The sequence below is a fragment of the Erythrolamprus reginae genome, chromosome 13 (assembly GCF_031021105.1).
Source record: "Erythrolamprus reginae isolate rEryReg1 chromosome 13, rEryReg1.hap1, whole genome shotgun sequence".
NCBI classification, from domain to species: Eukaryota; Metazoa; Chordata; class Lepidosauria; order Squamata; family Dipsadidae; genus Erythrolamprus; species Erythrolamprus reginae.
Window position 1 is genome coordinate 5,120,423 of NC_091962.1, and position 24,535 is coordinate 5,144,957.

General features: G+C 43.7%; 1 protein-coding gene across 1 annotated transcript in view; it reads right to left on the bottom strand.

The window, feature by feature from the left end:
- PYGM (glycogen phosphorylase, muscle associated) overlaps positions 1 to 24,149 on the bottom strand; it is a 49,181-nt gene extending 25,032 nt beyond the window's left edge. The window contains exons 1-9 of the mRNA XM_070766492.1: positions 23,792 to 24,149; positions 18,241 to 18,342; positions 17,031 to 17,109; positions 15,576 to 15,811; positions 11,220 to 11,331; positions 8,145 to 8,227; positions 4,770 to 4,913; positions 2,293 to 2,385; positions 1,039 to 1,185 (exon numbers count right to left, since the gene is read on the bottom strand). Coding sequence (XP_070622593.1) covers positions 1,039 to 1,185; positions 2,293 to 2,385; positions 4,770 to 4,913; positions 8,145 to 8,227; positions 11,220 to 11,331; positions 15,576 to 15,811; positions 17,031 to 17,109; positions 18,241 to 18,342; positions 23,792 to 24,034 — 1,239 coding nt within the window. The 5' untranslated portion in view covers positions 24,035 to 24,149. The remainder of the gene's footprint in view (positions 1 to 1,038; positions 1,186 to 2,292; positions 2,386 to 4,769; positions 4,914 to 8,144; positions 8,228 to 11,219; positions 11,332 to 15,575; positions 15,812 to 17,030; positions 17,110 to 18,240; positions 18,343 to 23,791) is intronic.
- Between the last annotated feature and the right edge of the window lie 386 nt (positions 24,150 to 24,535).

Below are 24,535 nucleotides of genomic sequence, written 5' to 3' on the forward strand. Positions count from 1 at the left end.
CGGGGAGAAGCATTTTGAAATTCCCTGATATTTCCCTGACATTTTCCTGTAACTTGCGGTCGTAGATGACGTCATACCAAACGGCTAAGCCGTGGGGAAATATTGGTAGCTGAGAAAACAAGTTTTTGCCAGAGTTATGCTCATTTTTGCTTGACTCTGCCAGGCAACGCGATCCATTGTTGGTTTTTTACATGAGTTTCCCTGACTTTTAAACATTTTAATAGAGTTTGGTTTTTTCCCTGATTTATTCCTTTTTTTCCACGAATTCCCTGATACTTCCCGAACCGCTGATTTCCCTGATAATTCCCTGATTTTCCTGTTTTCCAGGTTTGCTGGACACTCTGTTTCTGGGGCTTTGGAAAATAGCTTGACCCCCCCTTCCTCTTTGTGGCAGCCCCTCAAATATTGGAAAACTCCTATCATATCTCTCCCCCCCCCCGACATGCCCAATTACTGCAGTTGTTCTTCGTATGTTTTAAGAGCCGTGGTGGCGACGTGGTTAGAATGCAGTACTGCAGGTTACTTCTGCTGACTGCCGGCTGCCAGCAGTTCGAGTCTCATCAGGCTCAAGATTTACTCGTCTGGTTAGAATGCAGTACTATAGGCCAATTCTGCCAACTGCTAGCAGTTCGATTCTCACCAGCGGCCCTCCATCCTTCTGAAATGAGTAAAATGAGGACTCAGATTGTTTGGTGGGGCAAGAGACTGACTCTGTAAACTGCTTAGAGAGGGCTGTGCATGCAGTGACATATAAGTCTAAGCGGTATTGCCGTATGTTTTAGCTTCTAGTCCCCTAATCCTCTTTGTTGCTTTTCTCTGCACTCTTTCCAAAGTCTCAACAACCTTTTTTATATCGTGGCGACCAAAACCGGACACAGTATTCCTAGTGTGGCCTCAGCAAGGCTTTCCAAAGCAGAACAAACACTTCGCATGATCTTGATCTTATATCCCTGTCCAGGAGCAGTCTACCTTACCGCCCAAACGACGAGACATTTGGCTCATAGATCTTTTCGGGGGAGGAGAGGTTGTTGCACTCACGTCGAGGAAACGCTGGTTGATTTCGTAGATGATCTCCAAGTGACGCGGCAGGAGGGTCTCGAATAGGTGGACGGGCCAGCGCTCCAGCGCCTCTGGCAGCACGGTGTGGTTGGTGTAGGCACAGGTGCGCACGGTGACATCCCAGGCCTGCAATGTGGGGGGGGCGGGGAGCAAAGCTTGTTTCAGAGATGTATCATTTACAAACCATTGTTTAGTGACTCCATGAACTTACCCAATAATAATAATTGTGCTGGAATAGCAAACGCCAGTTCTAGGGGATTAGTCTAGATCCGTGATGGAAAACCTATGGCACGTGTAATAGTAGTGAGTTGCTACCAGTACGATAAAGGACAGCGCAGTGTTAGCAATGGTTGTGCTATATGCGCAGCCTCGGTTATCTTGAGTGCGCGCGCACAAGCGTCCCATGCACGCTTGTGATTTTGGCAATTTTTTGGTTCTGTGCATGTGTGAAAGCAAAAAACCCACCAAAATCTCACGTGTGTGTCCCCCCGCTCGTGAGATTCCCTCCTTACGCATTAAAGGCAGCTGGGTGACTTTGGGCCAATCACCAGGAGACGGTGAGTTCTAATCCCGCCTTAGGCATGAAAGGCAGTTGGGTGACTTTGGGCCAATCGCCAGGAGACGGTGAGTTCTAGTCCCGCCTTAGGCATGAAAGGCAGTTGGGTGACTTTGGGCCAATCACCAGGAGACAATGAGTTCTAGTCCCGCCTTAGGCATGAAAGGCAGTTGGGTGACTTTGGGCCAATCACCAGGAGACGGTGAATTCTAGTCCCGCCTTTGGTATGAAAGGCAGCTGGGTAACTTTGAGCCCCTCCTTCTCCCTCAGCCCAGCCAACCTCACCAGGTTGTTGTGGAGAGAAAAATAGGAAGAGGAAAGTATGTTGGATACATTCGCTGCATTGAGTTATTTGTAAAAATAAATTAAAAAAAAAGGATAAAAATAAATGTAAAAAAGGAAACCATGCAAAAAAAAAACCCTAAACGCCAACAACAACCCAAAAGAATCGTGTGGCAATTGTGGTGCGGTAGAAAACAGACAATTCGTGTTGCTTCCTCTTTTTTTGCACTGTTTATAATGCCTCTCCTATTTCTCAGTCGCTTCTTTGATGCTCATTTGCAAAGCAATCTGATTTTACTAATTTTAATTTTTCCTTGCCTTGGCATATCATTCCCCCCAAAGAGCCATATTTAGGGGTAGTGGTGGTTTTTTTGGGCAAAATTACAGACTCTTACCTTATCCCACTCCAACTTCTCAATATCCACCAAAATCCTCATCAGTTCTGGGATGGCCAGCGAAGGGTGTGTGTCGTTGAGTTGAATGGCGACCTGTGGTTGTCACAACACAACAAAATAGAGGGAATGGTGGGTCTAAAAGAACTCCAGTGTCAAGGTTCCAGGTAACATCTGAACTAAATCAGAGTCCAAGTCAAAGTACTCCTCAAATTTCCAATTTATTGCCAGAGCCATCCTGGCACCCACACTGGGAATACCTGGATCTGAGATTCCCACCCAATTAAAAATTCACATTCCTTGTCCCCCACCCACAAATTTGTCACATTGCCTAATCAGAGTCCTCCTTCCGCTTCCGCCCAGGTGGTGGGCATAGGATGGCCTTGAACCCCTCGAAAGAATGCTTTGCGGCCGCATCTGTTCCCTTCCTGAAAATCACCCTTCCCAAGTTCCCATCAACATCAGGCCTTCTACAGACAGTGTGACAAGCCGTTGATTCATCACCAACTTCTGCCTTGATTGACACCCGACTCCGTTCTTCTGTATTCTGAGCTCAGCTTGTGCCAAGCGTCATCATCCTTTCAGCTGTCCTTATGCCCATTTTAACAGCTGAGAAGGCTGCGCCTCGAATCCCCCAATAAATCTAGAATAATTCCTCAAGCTTCTACCGCCAATCTCCCTCTGAATGAAAGAATGCAAAGCAGCCCCAACTCTCCGTCCAGCTGGATGGGAACCATCTTGGACCCTCTAGATCCAAGCCCTATTAGAGACACCATGATTAAGCCAGCTGCTACGGCCTAGAGGGGGAGCTCTTGCCTCCAAATCAGGAGGTTGTGAGTTCAATCCTAGATAGAGGCAGAATTCAGAGGTGGGTTCCTATCGGTGCGGCCCAGTATGCCACTCCAGTAGTGGTTCGCCGATGGTACAATGTTGGTGTGACAGCACTACCATCTATTTTTCCCCTAATTTTCAGTGATTTTTCAGCTCTCTGAGCATTGCACAGAAGTAAAATCGTCCCTCTGTGCATGCACAGAAACAAAATTGGGCTAGGGGACACAAAACGTTGTGATGCGCACGCAGCACACTGGTGGGTAAGAGGAACCCACCCCTGAAGCAGATGTAGAGTCTTCTGCCTGGGGGTTGGACTAGAATCTAGATGACCTCCAAGGTCCCTTCCAACTCTGTTAAATCTGTTAAAAGTTGGATAAACAAGCAAGGAAGTGGAGACATTATTCTTCTTGCTCACAGAGAAGGAAGGAGAGGGAAAAAAGGGGATGAATCAAGACTCCCCACCCACTGAGATGGGGTCTGTTAGGACTCTATCCACAACTGTTGGGTTGGCAATACATTGGCTGCAGGTGTTGCAGACTGCCACAAGAGGGAGCAAGAGCTTATTTCTCTGAGTCACCCTCTCTGTTTCTATTTGTTTGGCTACTCACTGTTAGGTTTGCTCTGCATTTTCTCTGCAATCTCTCTGTATTGTAGTTATGTATTATAGCTAAAATTTGTTTATAGGCTTGATGTCTTTGTTTGACAAAGACAACTGGTAAGAAGGTAGTATTTGGCTTGCTATTCTGACTTATTATGTGTATGACTTTAGACTGTTTATCTGAAGATGTTATTTCTCAAAGAAAACTTTAATTCAAGTTAGTATATTTGTGTGTGGCTGAGTAGTTATTCACAACTAATCTCAATCTAAACGTTTCTCTTTTTTTTTTGTAAATATTTTTACTGTATTTATTTTTAACAATTTTTATATCACACTACATAAAACAGTGCATAGTGAATTGTGCCCACCACCCCGACACACACACATTCCCCACCACCAAATTGGGGGTGTTTCTTGTATAGTCCACTTAACCCAAGAGCAATATATCTGTTTACATATTATAGAGTGATTCCAATTTATTTCTTGTAGCTTGGTCTCGGATTCTGCTCGTCATATGACGAATCTAAACGTTTCTCTGTGTGCACAACCTTGGCAAACAAGGATTACTCTGCTCATACATAGAAACATAGAAACATAGAAGTCTGACAGCAGAAAAAGACCTCATGGTCCATATAATAATAGTAATAATAATAATAATAATAATAATAATAATAATAATAATAATTTATTGGATTTGTATGCCGCCCCTCTCCGTAGACTCGTCTGCCCTTATACTATTTTCTGTATTTTATCTTAGGATGGATATATGTTTATCCCAGGCATGTTTAAATTCAGTTACTGTGGATTTATCTACCATGTCTGCTGGAAGTTTGTTCCAAGGATCTACTACTCTTTCAGTAAAATAATATTTTCTCATGTTGCTTTTGATCTTCCCCCCAATCTTTCCCCCATACATTAACAGGACCTCCACTAGTTCCCTGAAAAACTGACATCTCCCCCCCTTCCCCGAGGCTCATCTGGTGAGCATTCCCACCCACCAAACATCCCAGAACGCAGATTTGCCCATGCACCAATCAGGTCTTGCATCTACCTTCTCTGGGAAAGCGTCGAAGGAGGTACGGACAGGATCGCGGCTGCCAAACTTGGAGGATTTGAACCGGCGGATGATATCTTGAAGCGTGGCGGCCACCACGAAATACTCCTGCTTCAAACGCAGCTCTTTGCCTTCGAAGAACTGCGGAAAGAAGAAGAAAGTCAACCTTTTCTCCAAAGCACCGGAAGGCAGGACAAAGAAGCGATGGATGGTGTTCTGTCTGGGTCCCTCCAGAAGCAAACACCAATCCAAAAAGAGAAGCCAGACACACTGGTAAAAAGCAAAGGCAGTTTATAGAATTCAAAGCAAACACAGGTAACAGAAAATGTCCTTACAAACAGGAACACGCTGAAACTTCAAAGATGTTTCACGAAGGCCATGAAGTAAAACAGGATTCTTGCTGTCAAAAACAACGCTGGAGATAACAAACATATGCCTCCCCCAAGTCTTCCAGTCTCCTAGGCCACAAGCCAAGATCAGAGATGCTGAGAAGCAAAGCAAGGTCACAGGACTCCCAGTTGATAACGCTCCACATGGCTGAAAGGGCTGGCCTGCCTTTTAAACCCTGCTGAGGAGAACCACACCCAAACCCAGCTGTTGCCAATTCAGTGATGCCAATACCTTTCTAATTGATCCGTCTCTGAGCTGCACGTCGCTATCTCATGTCAATTATAGCCTGTGCTTCCTCATCCAATCAGGCCAGGCTACTGGCTGGGGAGAGCCCCCCCCCCCCCGGGGGCTCTCAGGCTGCTCCCCCTCATCCTCTTCCTGACTTTCCTCTCCCACGTCTGCCTGGTCCTCCCCCTCCTGTTCACTGTCCTCCTCCTCTGGGCCTGGATCCAGCAAAGACGCAGCCGGTCCCTGAGGAGCCTCAGGCTGAATCACAACAGATGGGAAAAAAGGTGGACTCTGGAGATTCTCACCCCTGGTTATCCCAAAGGTGTTTCTCCCCCCACTCCCCCAAGACATTTCCTTTCTCATCCAAGATGCTTCTTCCAAGAAAAGACAGAAAGTCCCTGTTGTGGCCCGCTAGCAGCCTGTGCAGCTGATAGCAGATCCCATTCAAGAGGAGATCAACTTGGTGATGTGTCAGCAGCCTGTGCAGTTGACCCCCAAGTCCGACAGTGGGGAGGATGGCGAGGACTTGGTGTCAAAGGCAGAGGTTCAGCCCGGGCCTTTGGAACCTCCAGCAAATTCTTGGCAGTGATGAGGAAGAAGAGGCTTCTCCTCTTCTTGATGCACGAGTACATAGGGCTGCTAAGAGACAGGAATGGTTACTTCAGAGGAGGTTTCCTCAAGAGTAAGACTGGAGGCTAATTGGCCACTCCACTAGTCTACCTAAGGACAGTAGAGGAAGCTAATAAGCTGCAGAGAACAACATTTGTGAAACCTATCTGATCCTAGTGTGCTTTGTGTCTGAAAGACTTCTGCTTTGTTTTCTCTGCCGCCTGGTCAAGAAGTACCTCTAGGCATTTGCCAACTCTCTGAAGCTACGTAAGATACCAAGACCTCATTGCTCCTCTTGGCTTTAAAACTCTTTGAACTAATACCAGCTATTCATGAAGATTAATTAGCAGCTGGTTGCTTGCCAGAAAATGTTCTGTCTCACCCGGCAAATCAGCAGCAATTAACTTCCAATTAAGGCTCAGGCACAGGGTGTTGAAATGAAATAGTCTATTGTACAATCAGGTTTGTTGAAAAACACACATTAGATGTCCTTCGGCTGCCAAAATTCAAAGCGAGTGGCAGAACTGATAAGCGAGGTTTTCAAAACAAAGATTCCAAAGCAAAATTACTCACAGACTTCTCCATTATAATTGTCAGAACTGCAGAAAGATATGTTTATATGAAAAGCAAAAATTCTTATTGTGCTCTTTCTCCTTCGAAGGATCAAACGTTAATTTTCTGCAAAGGGGAACCTCCCAATCTCCTCCTCTTTTATACATCCTGGGATTATTGCCCGCACACAGCTGTGCTCAAGTCCTCCTTCTGAGTCTGTGTAAACTGCTCTTGCCTCCCCCGCATCCTTCTCACTCTTGCGTCCAGAATAGGGTCCCTCAAGTCCTCTTCCTCACCAGACCCAGGCAAAGCCCCAGTTTGGGGTTCTGTAGCCTCTGCAGGACCCTCACACACTATCTCTCCCTCCTCCTCACTGTCCGACTCCTCTGACGGCCACACAGGTCCGACCATGCCCAGATAGACCCGGTTCATAGGTCTGTTATCAAAGGACCTGGCTGCGATCCAACCACAACAGAAAAGACTGCTTGTAGATTGGTGTGTGCATTTTCACTGCTAAGTCATTTATTAATAGTGGGTGTTTGAATTAATATGTACTGTACGTACAAACTGGGTGTTGTGTTACACTCTTGGCGACAACAGTCCTGTTGTCTCTTGAAAAAACATCTTTGGGACAACGGGTGGAAATGAATCAAAGAGAGAAACAACCTCAAACTAAGGAGAAACTTCCTGACAGTGAGGACAATTAACCAGCGGAACAGCTTGCCACCAGAAGTTGTGGGTGCTTTATCACTGGATGTTTTAAAGAAGATACTGGACTGAAATGCCCGAGTAGGGGGATGGACTAGAAGATCTCCAAGGTCCCTTCCATCTCTTATTATTATTCTGTTAGAATGAGGGCTAGAGGATGCTCGGCTTGCAGAGAAGTGACACAATTGAGGATTCACAGATTCCACTAACAGGCAGTCCTCAACTTACGACCACAACTTCAATTGTTAAAACAATTCAATTGTTCAGCAAATCACCATGTGGCTGGACCTGATTATATGACTGTTTTAGCCCATCCATAAAGTAAATCACATTCATTGTTAAATGAATAACATGGTCATTAAGCAAACCTGGCTTCCTGATGTGATCATGTGACCACAAGAGTCAGCAACCACAAATGTAAGCTAGTTGCTAAGTACCCGACTTACGATCACATGGTCGTAACTTTGAGGACGGGCTGCCAAGTCACTTTTCTTGACTGTTATAACTTCAAACTTCTCTTTCCTTGTCGTCCTCCCACAATCTGATGACCTCCTTCGTTTTGGATGTTATCCCCCATCATTCCCAGCCTTTTTGGCTGAGGACCATGGGAGTTAGAATTTAGCAAATTCTGGGAGCGGAAGCTTGTGGGTCTTCAATTCAATTCAATTCAATTCAATGTATTAGATTTGTATGCTGCCCCTCTACAAAGACTCGGGGCGGCTCACAACAGTAATAAAAACAGTATAACAATGGAACAAATCTAATAATAAAATATATAAAAACCTCAACAATTAAAAACCATACAGCGTCTTAAAGTTGCTAACATTGGGAAACGGTGATGGCACATTGGGTGGGAAAAAAATAATAATAGAAAAAGAGGCTTACGTTATCATTGGGATACAGGACACGGGAAATGTTTTCTGCCAAATTCCGGTCCAGCACGGCCTGGATGTAGCCACCCACATTGACTGAAGAAGAGAAGATTTAAAAATAAAAACAGAGAGAAAAGAATAAGTTAATATAATTTAATTAACCATGGGGTGCTTCAAAATTAAAATAAAAAGATCCTTAGGACTAGAAACGGGGCCTTTTTGGTGTTGATGCCTCATCTGAAGGAAATCTGATTTGGTATCGTGTTTCTAAAAAAAATGTTTATTGATTTTTCCAAATTTTTAAACAGAAAAAAACAACATTTCAATGATTTAATACAGATTTAAACCTGATATCTTGTGTTTGTTATATTTCTTATATCACCTCTTTATAGAAACATAGTATTATGTTACCTATTTCTATCTTCCTTTTGATACATCCTTTCGCATTTTATTCCTGTCTTTACTTTTGTTACCCATCCAATCGTACGAATTTCCCCAGATCTCATAACACTCTGAGTTGCTAGTTCCCTTAATCGTGTTTCTGAGTTTATCATAGTTTCCCAACTTTGGCAAGGGTTTTTCCCCCCCTATTTTTAATTTTTCCCCACAGTTTCTATATATACATCAATACATAGCCTTAAGAATATATCAATTGCATACACATTTCCCAATCAATCAGAATTCAATCACCTATTTTTACACGTAATCTTGCTGTTATTGATCAGTCGGTTTATTTCTTTTCTCCAGCCTCCATTCTCTCTATCTCCTTCTCCATCTATTTTCTTGCTCCACCTCTCCCTCTTCCTCCTTCCCTCTCCTCCTTCCCTTCTGTTCTGCCCCAGCGATGAGCCCCCCAAGAAATAGTGCCACATACACCGAGTTGACAAGATTTAAGCATGTAATTCTAATAGTTTAGTAGCAAGAGGGGTTAAATGTTTAAAATGCATCAGCAAAGAAATAAGTCCGTTCGGTCTCAGCTGTCCATTAGTCTCAAACAGAAAACTAAACTCTGAAATCCTTCTCTTTGATCGCACATCTCTTATTAACATGACTCACTCTGAGTTGGCAGGAAGCCCAGAGACAAAGATTCCACTTTCTCAATTTGTAATTCAAGAGTCCAAGAGCTAGGCACGATAAGCATTCTGGCACGTTCGAAAGTTTACTTCCGCACTGACTCGTCATACGGCTCACCCTTAAATAGTCAAAAGGCGTGGCCAAATCTTCTAGAGATCTATTCACGCAGGGACCTCCTCTTGCTCATCCACTCCTGCCTTCTGGCAACTCTGCATACCCTAGCATCAAGAAGAGACTCCTCTCTTCTCCTGAGTCATTCATGGGCACCCCACATCCTCTCTTGACCTTCTCGCTATCAGATTCGGGTGCCAAGCACACTGGCCTAGGATACCAACCCACACCCATCTCTCGATCCTTCTCCCCTACCTTTCTACCTCCTTTCTCTCCTTCCCTGAACGATTTTAATTCTAAGTCTTATCAGGGAAGACTTAATGAACTCAATCTGTATAATCTGGAGGACAGAAGGGAAAGGGAGGGGGGACATGATCAAAACATTTAAATATGTTAAAGGGTTAAATAAGGTTCAGCAGGGAAGTGAACACAAGAACAAGGAGGCATAATCTGAGGTTAGTTGGAGGAAAGATCAGAAGCAATATGAGAAAATATTATTTGACTGAAAAAGTAGTAGATGCTTGGAACAAACTTCCAGCAGACATAGTTGGTAAATCCACAGGAACTGAATTTAAACATGCCTGGGATAAACATATATCCATCATAAGATAAAATGCAGGAAATAGTATAAGGGCAGACTAGATGGACGAGGAGGTCTTTTTTTGCCGTCAGTCTTCTATGTTTCACATATTACATTTAACAGACTGATAACATTTTCTCATACTTCTTTAAACTGTTGGCATCACTTTTTATTTTTTCACATCTGATATGTATTGTTAGCTCTTTATTTTAGGTATACATACCTAAATATTATAAGTATGGGAAATGGTAATTTAGGGGTTTAAAGTGTTAAGGGATGGCTTGTGATACTATTCATAGCCAAAAATGGTGTTCCGCATCTCCACTTCGCGGAAATTTGAGTTTTGCGGGTGGTCTTGGAATGCGTGCCCTGCAAAAATCGAGGGAACACTGTATAGCAAGTTTTAAGGTGTACAGACTTCAACTCCCAGAATTCCCCAGCCAGTAAAGAGTTATGGGAGTTGAAGTCCACACATTTAAAACTTGCCAAGGTTGGGAAACCCTGATTTTAAAACACACACTGGTTCTCTTGGGTCTTTGTAGAATAGAAATCTCAGGAATTGCCACAAAGTAGAAGGAGTCAACCTATTCTCCAAAGCACCTGAGGGTAGGACAAGAAGCAATGAGTGGAAACTAAACAAGGAGAGAAGCAACTTAGAACTAAGGAGAAATTTCCTGACAGTTAGAACAATTAATCCGTGGAACAGCTTGCCTCCAGAAGTTGTGAGTGCTCCAACACTGGAAATTTTAAAGAAAATGTTGGATAACCATCTGTCTGAAGTAATGTAAGGTTTCCTGCGTAAGCAGGGGGCTGGACTAGAAGACCTCCAAGGTCCCTTCCAACTCTGTTGTTATTGTTATTTAAAACCTGGAATGAGGATCAACCCCATAAAGGCAGTCCTCAACAACAGTTAATTTAGTGACCAAAGTTACAGAGGCACTGAGAAAAAGTGACCTTTCCCATCATTTTTTGCATTTATGACCATTTGAGCATCTCCATGTGATCAAAATTTGGACACTTGGTAATTTGTGATGGTTGCAGTATCCTAAGGTCATGTGATTACTTTTTGCGACTTACTTATAAGCAAAGTCAATGGGGATTCACTTAACAACAGTGTTACTAATTTAAGAACGGCATTGATTAACTGGCAAAAAAAGGTCGTATAATGGGGCAAAACTCACAACAACAGAACGTTTGGGTTTGATTGTGGGCATAAGTCATACAAAGGAACTTCATTCCACCAAGAACTCAGTCCACCTCGCCAGAAGTTCCCAGGATTTGTGGGTCACCTGAGATCAGTTTGAATCTCAAGGTGCTACTTACAATCCTTCAGGTTGAACTCGTTGGGAGCCCTGGCAGACCACAACCGCATGGTGTTGACTGTGTTGTTGCGATACCCAGGCACGGGTGTGTCGTAGGGCAAGGCGAGCACCACCTGCATGGAAACAGGGATGGGGAGAAGCGGGAAAAGTAACCATGATCGGGTTAGAACCAGGATAGATGGATGATAGAGAGAAAGAGATAGATAGATAGATAGATAGATAGATAGATAGATAGATAGATAGATAGATAGATGATAGATAGATAGATAGATAGATGATAGATAGATAGATAGATAGATAGATAGATAGATAGATACATACATACATACATACATACATACATACATACATACATGATAGATGATAGAGAGAGAGATGATAGATTGATGGATAGATAGAGAGAGAGAGACAGATAGAGAGAATGATAAATAAATAAAACAGAATAGATAGATTGCCAGGTTAGATAGATAAATAGAACAAGAGATAGAATGATAAATATAAGAAGAGATAGATGATATAAATAGAATGATAGAACATAGATAAAAATAGAACAATAGATAGATAGATGATATAGATAGCTGATAAATGATAGATAGATAATAGACAGAGACAAACAGATGATAGCTGATATAGATGACAGATATAGATGGCATAAATAAATAGAATGATAGATAAATACAAGAAAATAGATAGAGATAGAATGATAAATATAAGGATAAAGGACATAAATAGAATGATAGAACAATATCTCCAAGACCGCCTTCTGCTGCACGAATCCCAGCGACCGATTAGGTCCCACAGAGTCGGCCTTCTCCGGGTCCTGTCAACTAAACAATGTCGTTTGGCGGGGCCCAGGGGAAGAGCCTTCTCTGTGGCGGCCCCGACTCTCTGGAACCAACTCCCCCCAGAGATTAGAACTGCCCCCACCCTCCTTGCCTTTCGTAAACTCCTCAAAACTCACTTTTGTCGTCAGGCATGGGGGAAACTGAGATATCTCCCCCGGGCCTATACAATTTATGTATGGTGTGTTTGTACACATGTCTGCTTAATAATGGGGTTTTTAAAATATTTTAAATGGTAAATTATTAGATTTGTTATGAACTGTTTTATTGTGTTGTGAGCCGCCCCGAGTCTACGGAGAGGGGCGGCATACAAATCAAATCAAATCAAATCAAATTAAATAAATAAATAGAACAATAGATTGATAGATAGACAGAGGGAGATGATAAATAGGATAGACATATAGAGACAGAAATAGCTGATAGATGATAGACGGACTGAGACAGACATAGGTAGATAGAAATAGCTGACAGAGATAGATGATAGATCGATAGATGATAGATAGATAAAGAATGATAAGTAGAATTAAAGAACGATAGATACAAACAGATCAATAGAACAATAGACAGCAGTCAGACAGACACAGATTTTAAAACCTGCTCTGCTTTCAGTGCAAAATCTGACATTGCTATGAAGGTCACAGGACAAACTCTGACAATTATTTATTTATTTTTTATTTATTTATTTATTCTTTGTCCAATATACAATACATATGGAAGAGAATAGACATTAAGTAATATATATAAAGATAGAAAGTAAAAAAGAAGAGAAGTAGATGGGAGGGAGGGAGTATATATGATATAAGAGATAAGGAGAGAATATATATGATATGTATATATGATATAGATAGATAGATAGATGATAGATAGATAGATAGATAGATGATAGATAGATAGATAGATAGATAGATAGATAGATAGATAGATAGATAGATAAGGAGAGAATATATGTGACATATGAGATAAGGAAAGACAATTACAGGAAGAACCTCAGCCGCTGCATTTTCGCCTGACTTTCTCATTCTGATTCGATCACAGCCACCTTTTTTCTCCCACCCTCACCAGAGAAATAATTTTGGAATGAAAAGCCTGAACAGAGCAACCATTGCCAATGAAATAGTCAAGACTCTGCGGCTATTCATTGCAACCCAAAACCAATTTAGGTCTAGGAATATCAAGCCGATCGGCCATTTGTCAATTTCTTGGGGGGTGGGATCCATTCAGTTCACCAAAGTGACTGGAAAGGGGGGGTAAAAGAACCCACAAATTATTCAGACACTTCGGAGGCATCACGTTTGAACTGATCTGAAGCAGATAGCTGACTATCTTTGGAAAGTCAATTCAAGGTGCCTTTGAGAATGTTAAAAGTGTTTAATATTAATACAGGAAATAGTACAGCCACTTAGTGACGGGCCATTTGAATTTACAACAGACCCTTCTCTTAAAAGCCACTTAAAATTCAGTTTTTATGTTCTACCCCCCCCCACACACACACAATCACACAATTATATTTGGGGGGGGCTCAGCAATTAGCCCACATTTAGGTCTCTGGGGAGTTGGGCGGCATAGAAATTTGATAAGATTGTGATCCCGCTGTATAGAGCGCTGGTGAGGCCACATTTGAAATACTGTGTTCAGTTCTGGAGACCTCACCTACAAAAAGATATGGATGAAACTGAACAGGTCCAAAGATGGGCTACAAAAATGGTGGAAGGTCTTAAGCATAAAACTTCTCAGGAAAGACTTCATGAACTCAATCTGTATAGTCTGGAGGACGGAAGGGAAAGGGGGGGACAGGATCGAAACATTTAAATGTGTTAAAGGGTTCAATAAGGTTCAGGAGGGAAGTGTTTTTAATAGGAAAGTGAACCCAAGAACAAGGGGCCACAATCTGAGGTTAATTGGGGGAAAGATCAGAAGCAGCGTGAAGAAATATTATTTTACTGAAAGAGTAATAGATGCTTGGAACAAACTTCCAGCAGACGTGGTGGGTAAATCCACAGTCACTGAATTTAAACATGCCTGGGATAAACATAGATGCATCCTAAGATAAAATACAGGAAATAGTATAAGGGCAGACTAGATGGACCATGAAGTCTTTTTCTGCCGTCAATCTTCTATGTTTCTAAGTAAGTAAGTAAATAAATTTATGGGCATTTACAGTAGCATCCCATGGTCACTGTGCCCATAATTTATAAGGCTGTTTTTTTGTTGTTTTGCAGGAAACCCATAATTTAGCTGTGGTTTCAGACTGGAAATTCTGATCCCAATTGGAATCTTACGACTACAATCAAAGCCAGAATTTTTATAGCTACGCAAGAAGGTAAGAGAGCATTGTCCAAGGGTGAAATGCTCATGTTTCACCCAGATGGCATCATTTGGGTTCTTTCACCCTCTGCGCATGCCCAGAATGCTTTGTGCATGCACAGAGGGTAAAAGAACCCAAATGGCGGCGTCTGGGCAGGTGGGCGGAGCCTCACACGCCTTTGCGACCGGCTCTCCCGACGACTGACAGGCCCGAGTGAACTGGGAGCATTTCTACCCCTGGCATCGTCCCATTTTACAACAGTCATTAAGTGAATCCCTGCATTTAAGTTAGCCACATGGTTCTTAAGTGAATCTGGCTTCCCCATTGGCTTGTCAGACGGTCGCAAAAGGAGATTACGTGACCCACCGGGACGCTGCGACCGTCATAAATATGACCCGTTTGCCAAGTGTCCTGAATTTTGATCATGTAACCGTGTGGGATGCCGCAACTTGATTTATTGTATTTATATGCCGCTGATTCCAAAGCGGACTCAGAGATAGATATCATCTCTCAGCTATTTCTGTCTCTATGTCTACCATCTTTTTAAAAAATAAAAATAAAAATAATCTTTATTAATTATATACATTAAAAAAAGTTACATAAATTACAATTGATAATAAGCACAGAATAAGAAAAACAAAGCAGACAATACATGACATAGACATCTATAGTGCATTATAATAAATGTCATAAGAGAAGATTTAACTAGTGTATTTAACTAAATATATAAATATTTAATATGTCTATCATCTCTCTATCGTCTACCTGTTTCTATCCATTGCTCTCATTCTTTTTTTTAAAAAAAGTAATTTCTATTGAGTTTTATACATTTAAAAAAGCACAAACACAACATATAAAAAGACACTGTCACAAATACAAATATTTTTCATGTAACTTAGCAGCCAATTTTTTCATATACTATAAAATTATATATCTATACATATCCATCGATCTATCATTCTATTGTTCTATCATGGCCGTAAGTGTGAAGAACGGTCCTCATTCAGTGCCGTGGTAACTTCCAATGGTCACTAAACGAATATCCATAAGTCGAGGACTTCCTATCACGTAGCAACTATGGGAGATATTTAAGTGAAACATCTTGTGAATGCAGCCAGAGAAACGACGGCTTGTTTGTATCCCTGGAAAGCTGCAATGTTTGAGGACGTGCAACGGACCCTCACCTGCACAGGGGCCAAAAGCTGCTCACCTGCGTGTCGACCCACTTCACTTCTCCCTCTCCGTGTTGCACGCGTCCATAGAAGTGGACGGGGATCATGTACTCCGGGCGGGCCTTCTCCCAGGGGTTCCCGTAACGCAGCCAGTCGTCGGCTTCCTCCACCTGCCAGCCTCCCAAGATCTTCTGGTTGAAGATGCCAAATTCATAGCGGATCCCGTAGCCGTAAGCAGCCAAGCCGAGAGTTGCCATGGAGTCCAGGAAGCAAGCTGGGGGAAGACGGGGAAACCCACAAGAGAACCAGTGACTACAATGGAAATCGGAACTAAAGTACATTCGAAAGCGGGAGTGTACAACAATAAGACATGTGGACTTCAAGCTGCCTGGGGAATTCTGGGAGTTGAAGTCCACAAGTCTTAATTTAATTTAATTGACTTCTAAGCCGCCATATCCCTTAGGACTTGGGACAGCTTTCAACAATAGAATACAAAATACAGTGGTACCTCTACTTACGAACTTAATTTGTTCCGTGACCAGGTTCTTAAGTAGAAAAGTTTGTAAGAAGAAGCAATTTTTCCCATAGGAATCAATGTAAAAGAAAATGAGGCGTGCGATTGGGGAAACCACAGGGTGGGTGGAGGCCCTGTTTCCTCCCAGGAGATTCCTAGAGAGGCCCCAGGGAGGCTTCTCCCCACCTTTTCCAGCCTTGTTTCTTCCTAGGAGATTCCTAGAGAGGCCCCATGGAGGCTTCACCCCACCTTTTCTGGCCCTGTTTCCTCCCAGGAGATTCCTAGAGAGGCCCCAGGGAGGCTTCTCCCCACCTTTTCCAGCCCTGTTTCTTCCTAGGAGATTCCTAGAGAGGCCCCATGGAGGCTTCACCCCACCTTTTCTGGCCCTGTTTCCTCCCAGGCGATACTAGAGAGGCCCCAACTGATTGACAATCAATTTCACATGCTGTTGTGCACATTAAACTTTGTACAGAACAAAGTACGTATTCAATGAGAATATTTCATTCATTCAGATCTAGGATGTGTTATCTGAGTGTTCCCTTTATTTTTTTGAACAGTGTATGTTGAATGGAATGTACGCTGGCAGATTAGAAATGACTGCTTTTTAAATTAAATTGGGCTTTAGATTGTTTGTTTTTAGTTATTATTGGATTTCAGAATTGTATTTTTTATATGCTGTAAGCTGCCCTGAGTCCTCGGAGGGGGCGGGATACAAATCCAAACAACAACAACAACAACAACAACAACAACAATAATTGCTTGATCAAGCTGCCATGAGACTCAGGGGAAGGGCTGCATAGAAATTGAATAAAAAATAAAATAAAATAAATAAGCTGATGAAACACGTCGCCCTTGAACAAAATTGTAAATGGGGGCATCTTTCCCATCAAAGGCAAGATCATACGAGATCTTTGCAGGAACTTTGGCCCGCCAAGTGAGGGCGCCGTTGTGTTGTGATCTGCCCCTCGCGGATGCCCACCTGCCAGCCGCCCCAATCCTCCGTTGCCCAGGCCAGCATCCTCTTCAATCTCCTGCAGCTCCTCCATATCCAAGCCCAGCTGTAGAGGGAGGGAAAGAGAAATAATTTCAATTTTGGTGGCCAAATATATTTATTTATTTATTGTCTTGTTTCCTCCTTTATTATTTTTACAGTTAACTCAAGGAGGTCAGCATATATAATATTCCTTCCTCCTCCTGTTTTTTTCTCACCATAACCTGGTGAGGTGGGCTGGGCCGAGAGAGAGAGTGATTGGCCCAAAGTCTAGAATATAATAGAATACAATAGAATATGGAATGGAATGGAATAGAATAGAATAGAACAGAAATAGAAGAATAGAATAGGAATAGAAGAATAGAATAGAACAGAATAGAGAAGAATACAATAAGAATAGAAAAGAATAAGAATAGAATAAGAATAGAATAGGAGAGAGAAGAATAGAATAGAATGGAATGGAAGAATAGAATAGAATAGAGAAGAATAGAAAAAGAATAGAATAAGAATAAAATAGAATAGGAGAGAGAAGAATAGAATAGAATAGAATAGTATAGAATAGAATGATAGAATAAGAATATGAATAGAATTAGAATAAAAAATAGAATATGAATAGAATATGAACAGAACAGAATTCTTTATTGGGCAAGTGTGATTGGACACACAAGGAATTTGTCTTTGGTGCAGATGCTCTCAGTGTACATAAAAGAAATGGCGCTAGAACTCACCATCTCCTGGTGATTGGCCCCAAATCACCCAGACGACTTTCATGTTTGAGTCAGGATTAGAACTCACCACCTCTTGGTGATTGGGCCAAAGTCACCCAGTCAGCTTTTATGCCTAAAGGGCGAGACTAGAACTCACCGTCTCCTGGCGAATGGGCCAAAGTCACCCAGACGGATTTCATACCTGAGGGCGGAAACTAGAATTCATTGGTTCCTGGAGATTGGCCCAAAGTCACCCAGCTGACACGCATGGAGAAGGTGGCACTAGAATTCACCACCTCCCACTTTCTTGCCTGGTGCCTTAACCAGTAGACAAAACTGCCTCTCCTCTTCCTAACATTCTCCTTGTGCAAAATTCCGAGGGGGAGGGAGGAAGGGGGGCACCTTTGCAAATTTTTCAGGGGGTCCCCCTGTGATCCCTTTCCCTAAAACTGCCCCCCTCCCCAGTCAGTCGAAGAGAGCTGCTCCCAAACCTGGTAAATGGCTTCGTCGCAGGCGTTTTGCAAGCCCAGATTCACCATGGTGTTTTGCAGCGTCCGTCCCATGTAAAACTCCAAGGAAAGATAATAAATGCGCTAGAAGAAAGGGAGAAAAGAAAAGAGGAGAATTCAGTAAAAAGCCTTAACACCCCCCCACATCCCCCCCCCACACACCCCCAATCTGAAGAAGAAAGCTTTTGGAATTCTACTGGAGATGAATTTGCAAATCAAGAGATTGGCAGAACTCAATCTGTATAGTCTGGAGGACAGAAGGAAAAGGGGGGACATGATCGAAACATTTAAATATGTTAAAGGGTTAAATAAGGTTCAGGAGGGAAGTGTTTTTAGTAGGAAAGTGAACACAAGAACAAGGGGACACAATCTGAAGTTAGTTGGGGGAAAGATCAAAAGCAACATGAGAAAATATTATTTCACTGAAAGAGTAATAGATCCTTGGAACAAACTTCCAGCAGATTATTTCACTGAAAGAGTAGTAGATCCTTGGAACAAACTTCCAGCAGATGTGGTTGGTAAATCCACAGTCACTGAATTTAAACATGCCTGGGATAAACATATATCCATTGTAAGATGAAATACAGGAAATAGTATAAGGGCAGACTAGATGGACCATGAGGTCTTTTTCTGCCGTCAGTCTTCTATGTTTCTATGTAGGAAATTTCCCACAGAGTTGGCCTTCTCCAGGTCACATCAACTAGACAATGCCATTTGGCGGGGCCTAGGGGAAGGGCCCACTCTGTGGGGGCCCTGACCCTCTGGAATCAGCTCCCTCCCCCGGAGATTTGCACTGACCCAACCCCGTCGCCTTTCGAAAGAACTTGAAAACCTATTTATGCCGCCAGGCTTGGGGTCACTAGATTCCAGCCTCTGACCAATGAATGTTTACTATGTTTGGTTGCATTGAATGAATGATGGTGATATTTAAGTTTTTATAATGTTTTTAGTTAATTATCTATATTAATTGAATCCGATTGTAATTTGTATATTGTTTTATTGACATGTTTTGAGCCGCCCAGAGTCCACGGAGAGGGGCGGCATACACATCCAATTAATAAATAATAAACAAATAAATAAATAAATTTGCAATCTGGAAAGAAAAAACAAAACACCCAACCGGTGCATTAACCATGAAACATGGGTGTATGTAGTCCTCACATTACAACCATAATTGAAATCACAAATCAGAAGCAGAGGCAGGAAGCAGGAAGGAAGCAGGAAGGGACTGGAGAGACAGAGACAGAGAGGGGAGTCACATCTCCAGCCAGAGGTTCATCTGAATCAGAAGGAGAAAAGTTAATGAACAACCCTATTCTGAATGCTCGGGTCTGGAGAATGCTGCGAAGACAAGAGCAGCTGCACAAACGCCACAACAAACTATAGGTCATAGGTGATAAGAAGTGATGCTGCTGCTGCAACCTTGAAAAAGGGGAGGGTTGGAGAGATTTGTGTGGGAGATTATCGTTCAGGAAAGTTTGATGAATTGTGGTTTGATGTTTGCTGTGGATTTCTGGACATTCTGACATTCAAATTGTGAGTTATTTCTGGCTGGCGTAAGCCTGAAAGACTCCTGCACTGACTGGAGTTATTAACTCTGACCTATTGACTTCTTAAACTAACATTGCTCTGAAACTCCATGGTTTGCAGTTTTCTGAATATAAAGAACAACCCTTGTTTGATTTTTACAAATCTGCGTGTGTGTGTGTGTGTGTGTGTGTGTGTGTGTGTGTGTTGTTTGATTAATTATTTTGGCCCAAGGCCAGGCAGAACAGAGCAGTTTTTCACCTTTATGACCATTTGCGGTATCCTCGTGGTTACGTGGTTTACATTCGGATCCTTGACAACCGACTCACATTTGTTGCAGTCACAAGTGATCCCTTTTTGTGACCTTTGCAAAGTTGATGGGTGAATCACTTAACAAATGTAAAATGAGGCAAAATTCACTTAGCAAATTTCTCGCTTAGCAACGTAAATTTTGGGCTAAAACCGTGGATGTTAAGTTGATGGCGACATTCCTACATTATGGGTGGCCAAATACAGAAACCATTCTGGCTTCAACACAATAGGACAATTCTCACAACATACTACAAAGATCTCAAAACTGGTTTGTGCAAAAGGCAGTGGGATAGGTTTTTAATTTGAAAATGTTTCGCTCCTTGTCCCAGAGGCTTCTTCAATTCTAATTGACCGGTAGGAAATGGGAGGATTTATATTCTAGAAGATTTATGTTGTATAAATCCTTCCGTGCCCCACCATTCAGTTAGAACTGAAGAACCTTCTGGGACGAGAAGCGAAACATTTTCAGATTAAAAATCAAGGAAATCCTGTTGTCCTTTGGAAAAAAAAAATCACCTTTAGGACAACCATGACTGGGATGACTGAGAATCTCCATAGACATACTATGAAAATACACATATGAACATGCATGTTTCTGGACTACAGTGATCCCTCGATTATCGCGAGGGTTCCGTTCCAAGACCCCTCGCGATAATCGATTTTTCGCGATATAGTGGTGCGGAAGTAAAAACACCATCTGCGCATGCGCACCCTTTTTTTCCATGGCCGCGCATGCGCAGATGGTGTTTTTACTTCCGCACCTGGGAAGACCCAGGGAAGGTTCCTTCCACCGCCCAGCAGCTGATCTGCTCGGCAGCGCCACAGCAGCGAGGAGCCAAAGATCCGGGTTTCCCCTTTGCGTGGGCGGCGGGGAAGACCCAGGGAAGGTTCCTTCGGCTGCCCAGCAGCTGATCTGCTCGGCAGCGCCGCAGCAGCGAGGAGCCGAAGATCCGGGTTTCTCCCTCTCTCCTTCTTTCCTATTTCCCTCTCCTCTTTCTCCCCTTCCTTTATAGAATAGAATGGAATAGAATAGAATAATAGAATAGAATAGAATAGAATAGAATAATAGAATGGAATGGAATAAAATAATAGAATGGAGTGGATGGAATAGAATAGAATAATGGAATGGAATAGAATAATTTAATGGAATAGAATTGAATTGAATAGAATAGAATAATAGAATAGAATGGAATAGAATAGAATAATAGAATTGAATGGAATTGAATAGAATAGAATAATTGAATGGAATAAAATAGAATAATGTAATGGAATGGAATAGAAGAATAGAATAGAATAGAATAATGGAATGGAATGGAATAGAAGAATAGAATAGAATAGAATAATAGAATGGAATGGAATGGAATAGAAGAATAGAATAGAATAGAATAATAGAATGGAATGGAATGGAATAGAAGAATAGAATAGAATAGAATAATAGAATGGAATGGAATGGAATAGAATAATAGAATTGAATGGAATGGAATAGAATAGAATAGAATAATGGAATGGAATAAAATAGAATAATTGAATGGAATGGAATGGAATAGAATAGAATAATGGAATGGAATAGAACAGAACAGAACAGAATTCTTTACTGGCCAAGTGTGATTGGACACCACAAGGAATTTGTCTTTGGTGCAGATGCTCTCAGTGTACATAAAAGGAAAGATAACATTTCAAATAAGCAATCAGGCAACAATACACCATTGTCTCTTGTACCTCTTAATTTTAGGCCATTCTCCTCCATTTCCTCAATTTATATCTTTACTCATTTTTCCCCCCATCATTTCTAAAGGCCCTAATTGGCGACAAGGAGGAGCCTCCTCTGCAGATGGGCGAAAGCTTCGAACGGCGCCCTAAAGTCTCCTTCCACATCATTCACTGTGAGCGCCCAGAGGCAGCGCTTATGGACTAAGCCAGCGACCTCAAAACCTTGGCTTGATGAAGCTGGTCTGACCCTGTGTCCAAAGAGGGCCCTAACCAAGATAGCCGATGCCTGCCTAACCGAAAAGAAGGCTCCACTGAATTCAGTGTGACTTACTCCCAGGTAAGTGGGTAGAGCAGCCTTCCCCAGCCAATAGTTTGATTGCAGCTTATAATAAGTAAAATAATAAATATTAACACTACAATTCCATTGGGGACTAGTTTGGAGGGGAGGCACAAAATATTTACTTCTTCGGGGGGCATAACAGAAAATAATTGAGAAGCACCGGTTTACCCACGTCTGTCGGACTGAATGCATCTTGCAAAACCAAACGGATTGAACAAGCGCCGGCCGCAATACCACCCCCTCTCCCCCCCTGAAAAGAGAGATCGGTCAAGAGCAGTCTGCTGCAGCCAGCCCCCTCCACTCTCTCCCCCCTCCAAGCCGTGCCAGGGGACCCCGCCAGCCTGCAGCTCCTTCCCTGACCTTTCCCCGCGCGTCCAGCTGCGCTAACTCAGCCCTCGCTAAAAAGTTTGCAAGCCATCATCGTATCCAGTATCTCTTGCAAGGCTCCTGCTGACACAACAAGCCTGTAGCTGGAATCCAATAGCTAAAGTTCATGGCAAATGTCAGGCCGGCTAAATTTAAAAGAGTCGAGGCGCTTTTACACGCAGGGGGGCGCGCGAAGGGAGAAGGCAGCCCTCGCAGGGCAATTGGCCCTCTCCTGAGAAGCCTTTTGGGGTGGTGAGGGTGGTGGTGGTGGGGAGGAAATTTCAGCTTGGTGTTTCTGCGGAGTAGTTGTTGGGCTTTGTGCAAAAAATTGGGGGTGTGCACAAGGTTGAGGGGGGCATTTCCCCCTGCTGGGTCCCTCATCCCAAACTGGGGCTGTGATTTCCCACCGTCCCAAGCGATGCTATCAACAGCTATTAATAGGCACCTCTGCAGCTTTGATCTTGCGCCCCCCCCTCCACTCCCCATCGCTGCCAGCTTTCCCCCCCCCTCCCCAATCCAGCCCCTTGGAGTCCTGCCTGCCCATAACTGGCTGGGAAAAATAGAATCCGATGCAGACGACGACCGGCCTTGCTGTGTGGAAATCTGAATGCCTCGGACTACGGAACCCATCCCCTCTCAGCCGCACGCCTGGTGGGGATGATGGGGGCTGGGTGGGGTTCAATTCAATTCATGCAATTTGTATGCTGCCCAAGTCTTTAGGGGACTCTAGGCACCTGGCACCCAAAAGTAAAACATACAATAATATAAAAACTTCTAAAAACAATTTAAAGCAAAGGGTGCTGAAGGGCTGTTTTAGGGAGCCAGCAAAGAAGGAAGGAAGGGAAGGAAGGGAAGGAAGAGAAGAAGGGGGGGGGAGAGGGGAAAGAAGGAAGGAGAGATAGCAAGGAAGGGAGGGAGGAGAGATAGGGAGGGAAAGACAGAAGGAAGGAAGGAAAGGAAGGAGGGAGGAAGGGAAGGAAGGAGGAAGGAAGGGAAGAAGGGAGGAAGGAAGAGAAGAAGGGAGGGGGAGAGGGGAAAGAAGGAAGGAAAGATAGCAAGGAAGGGAGGGAGGAGAAATATGGAGGGAAAGACAAGGAAGGAAGGAAGGAAGGGGACCCCCCTTGAACTCAAAGCTCCAGGAAGGGCCCTATCCCAGCTTGCACCAGCAGGGGATGATGGGTCGGGCCACCAAGCGCGTGTTCTCCGTAGCGATCCTCGCGGGGTAGGCAGGCCGCCCGAGGGGTGGGGTGGGGGGGCTGGGGGGAAGAGGGGCTGCACCTTGGGGTCCTTCTCGTAGTAGTGCTGCTGGGTGCGGATCCATCGGCCGACCAGGTGGTCGCGGACGGTGTGGGCGAGGGCGAAGTAGTAGTCGCGCGGCGTGGAGACATTGCGGTCCTTGACCAGCGTGAAGTGGAGGTGCCGGTTGAAGCTCTTCTTCAGGTCGGTCACGTTCTCCACGCCGGCCAAGCCGCGCACGCTGATCTGCTTCCTCTTCTCGTAGTCCGACAGCGGCAGCGACATCGCGGCGGTCCGGAGGGCGGCGGGGGGGCCGGGCTGGGGAGGACTGGACGGAGGAGCTGCTGGGCGCCGGCAAATGCGCCCTGGACCCCGCCCCGCCGGCCTTTTAAACCTCCCCCCCCCCAAAAAAATACCCACACCCGGGAGATGCATTATTCATGAAGGGGGTGGGGCGGGCCCCCTAAACCCCTCCCACCTCCCTGATCTCGAAGGGTGGGAGGCCCGTTCCCCCGAATTCAAGGGCGGCGGGTGAGCAAGTGTCTTTGCAGTCCCCTATAAGAGTCCAGTGTTTCCCAACCTTGGCAACTTGAAGATAGCTGGACTTCAACTCCCATGGTGGAGCACTCACAGGTGGAGAAACACTGCTTAGAAGAAGGGGTCTCCAACTTCGGCAACTTTAATAAGAGTTGTGGACTTCAACTCCCAGAATTCCTCAGCCGGCAGAATTGAAATCCGCATGTCTTAAAAAGTTGCCGAAGTTGGAGAGCCCTGGCTTAGAACACA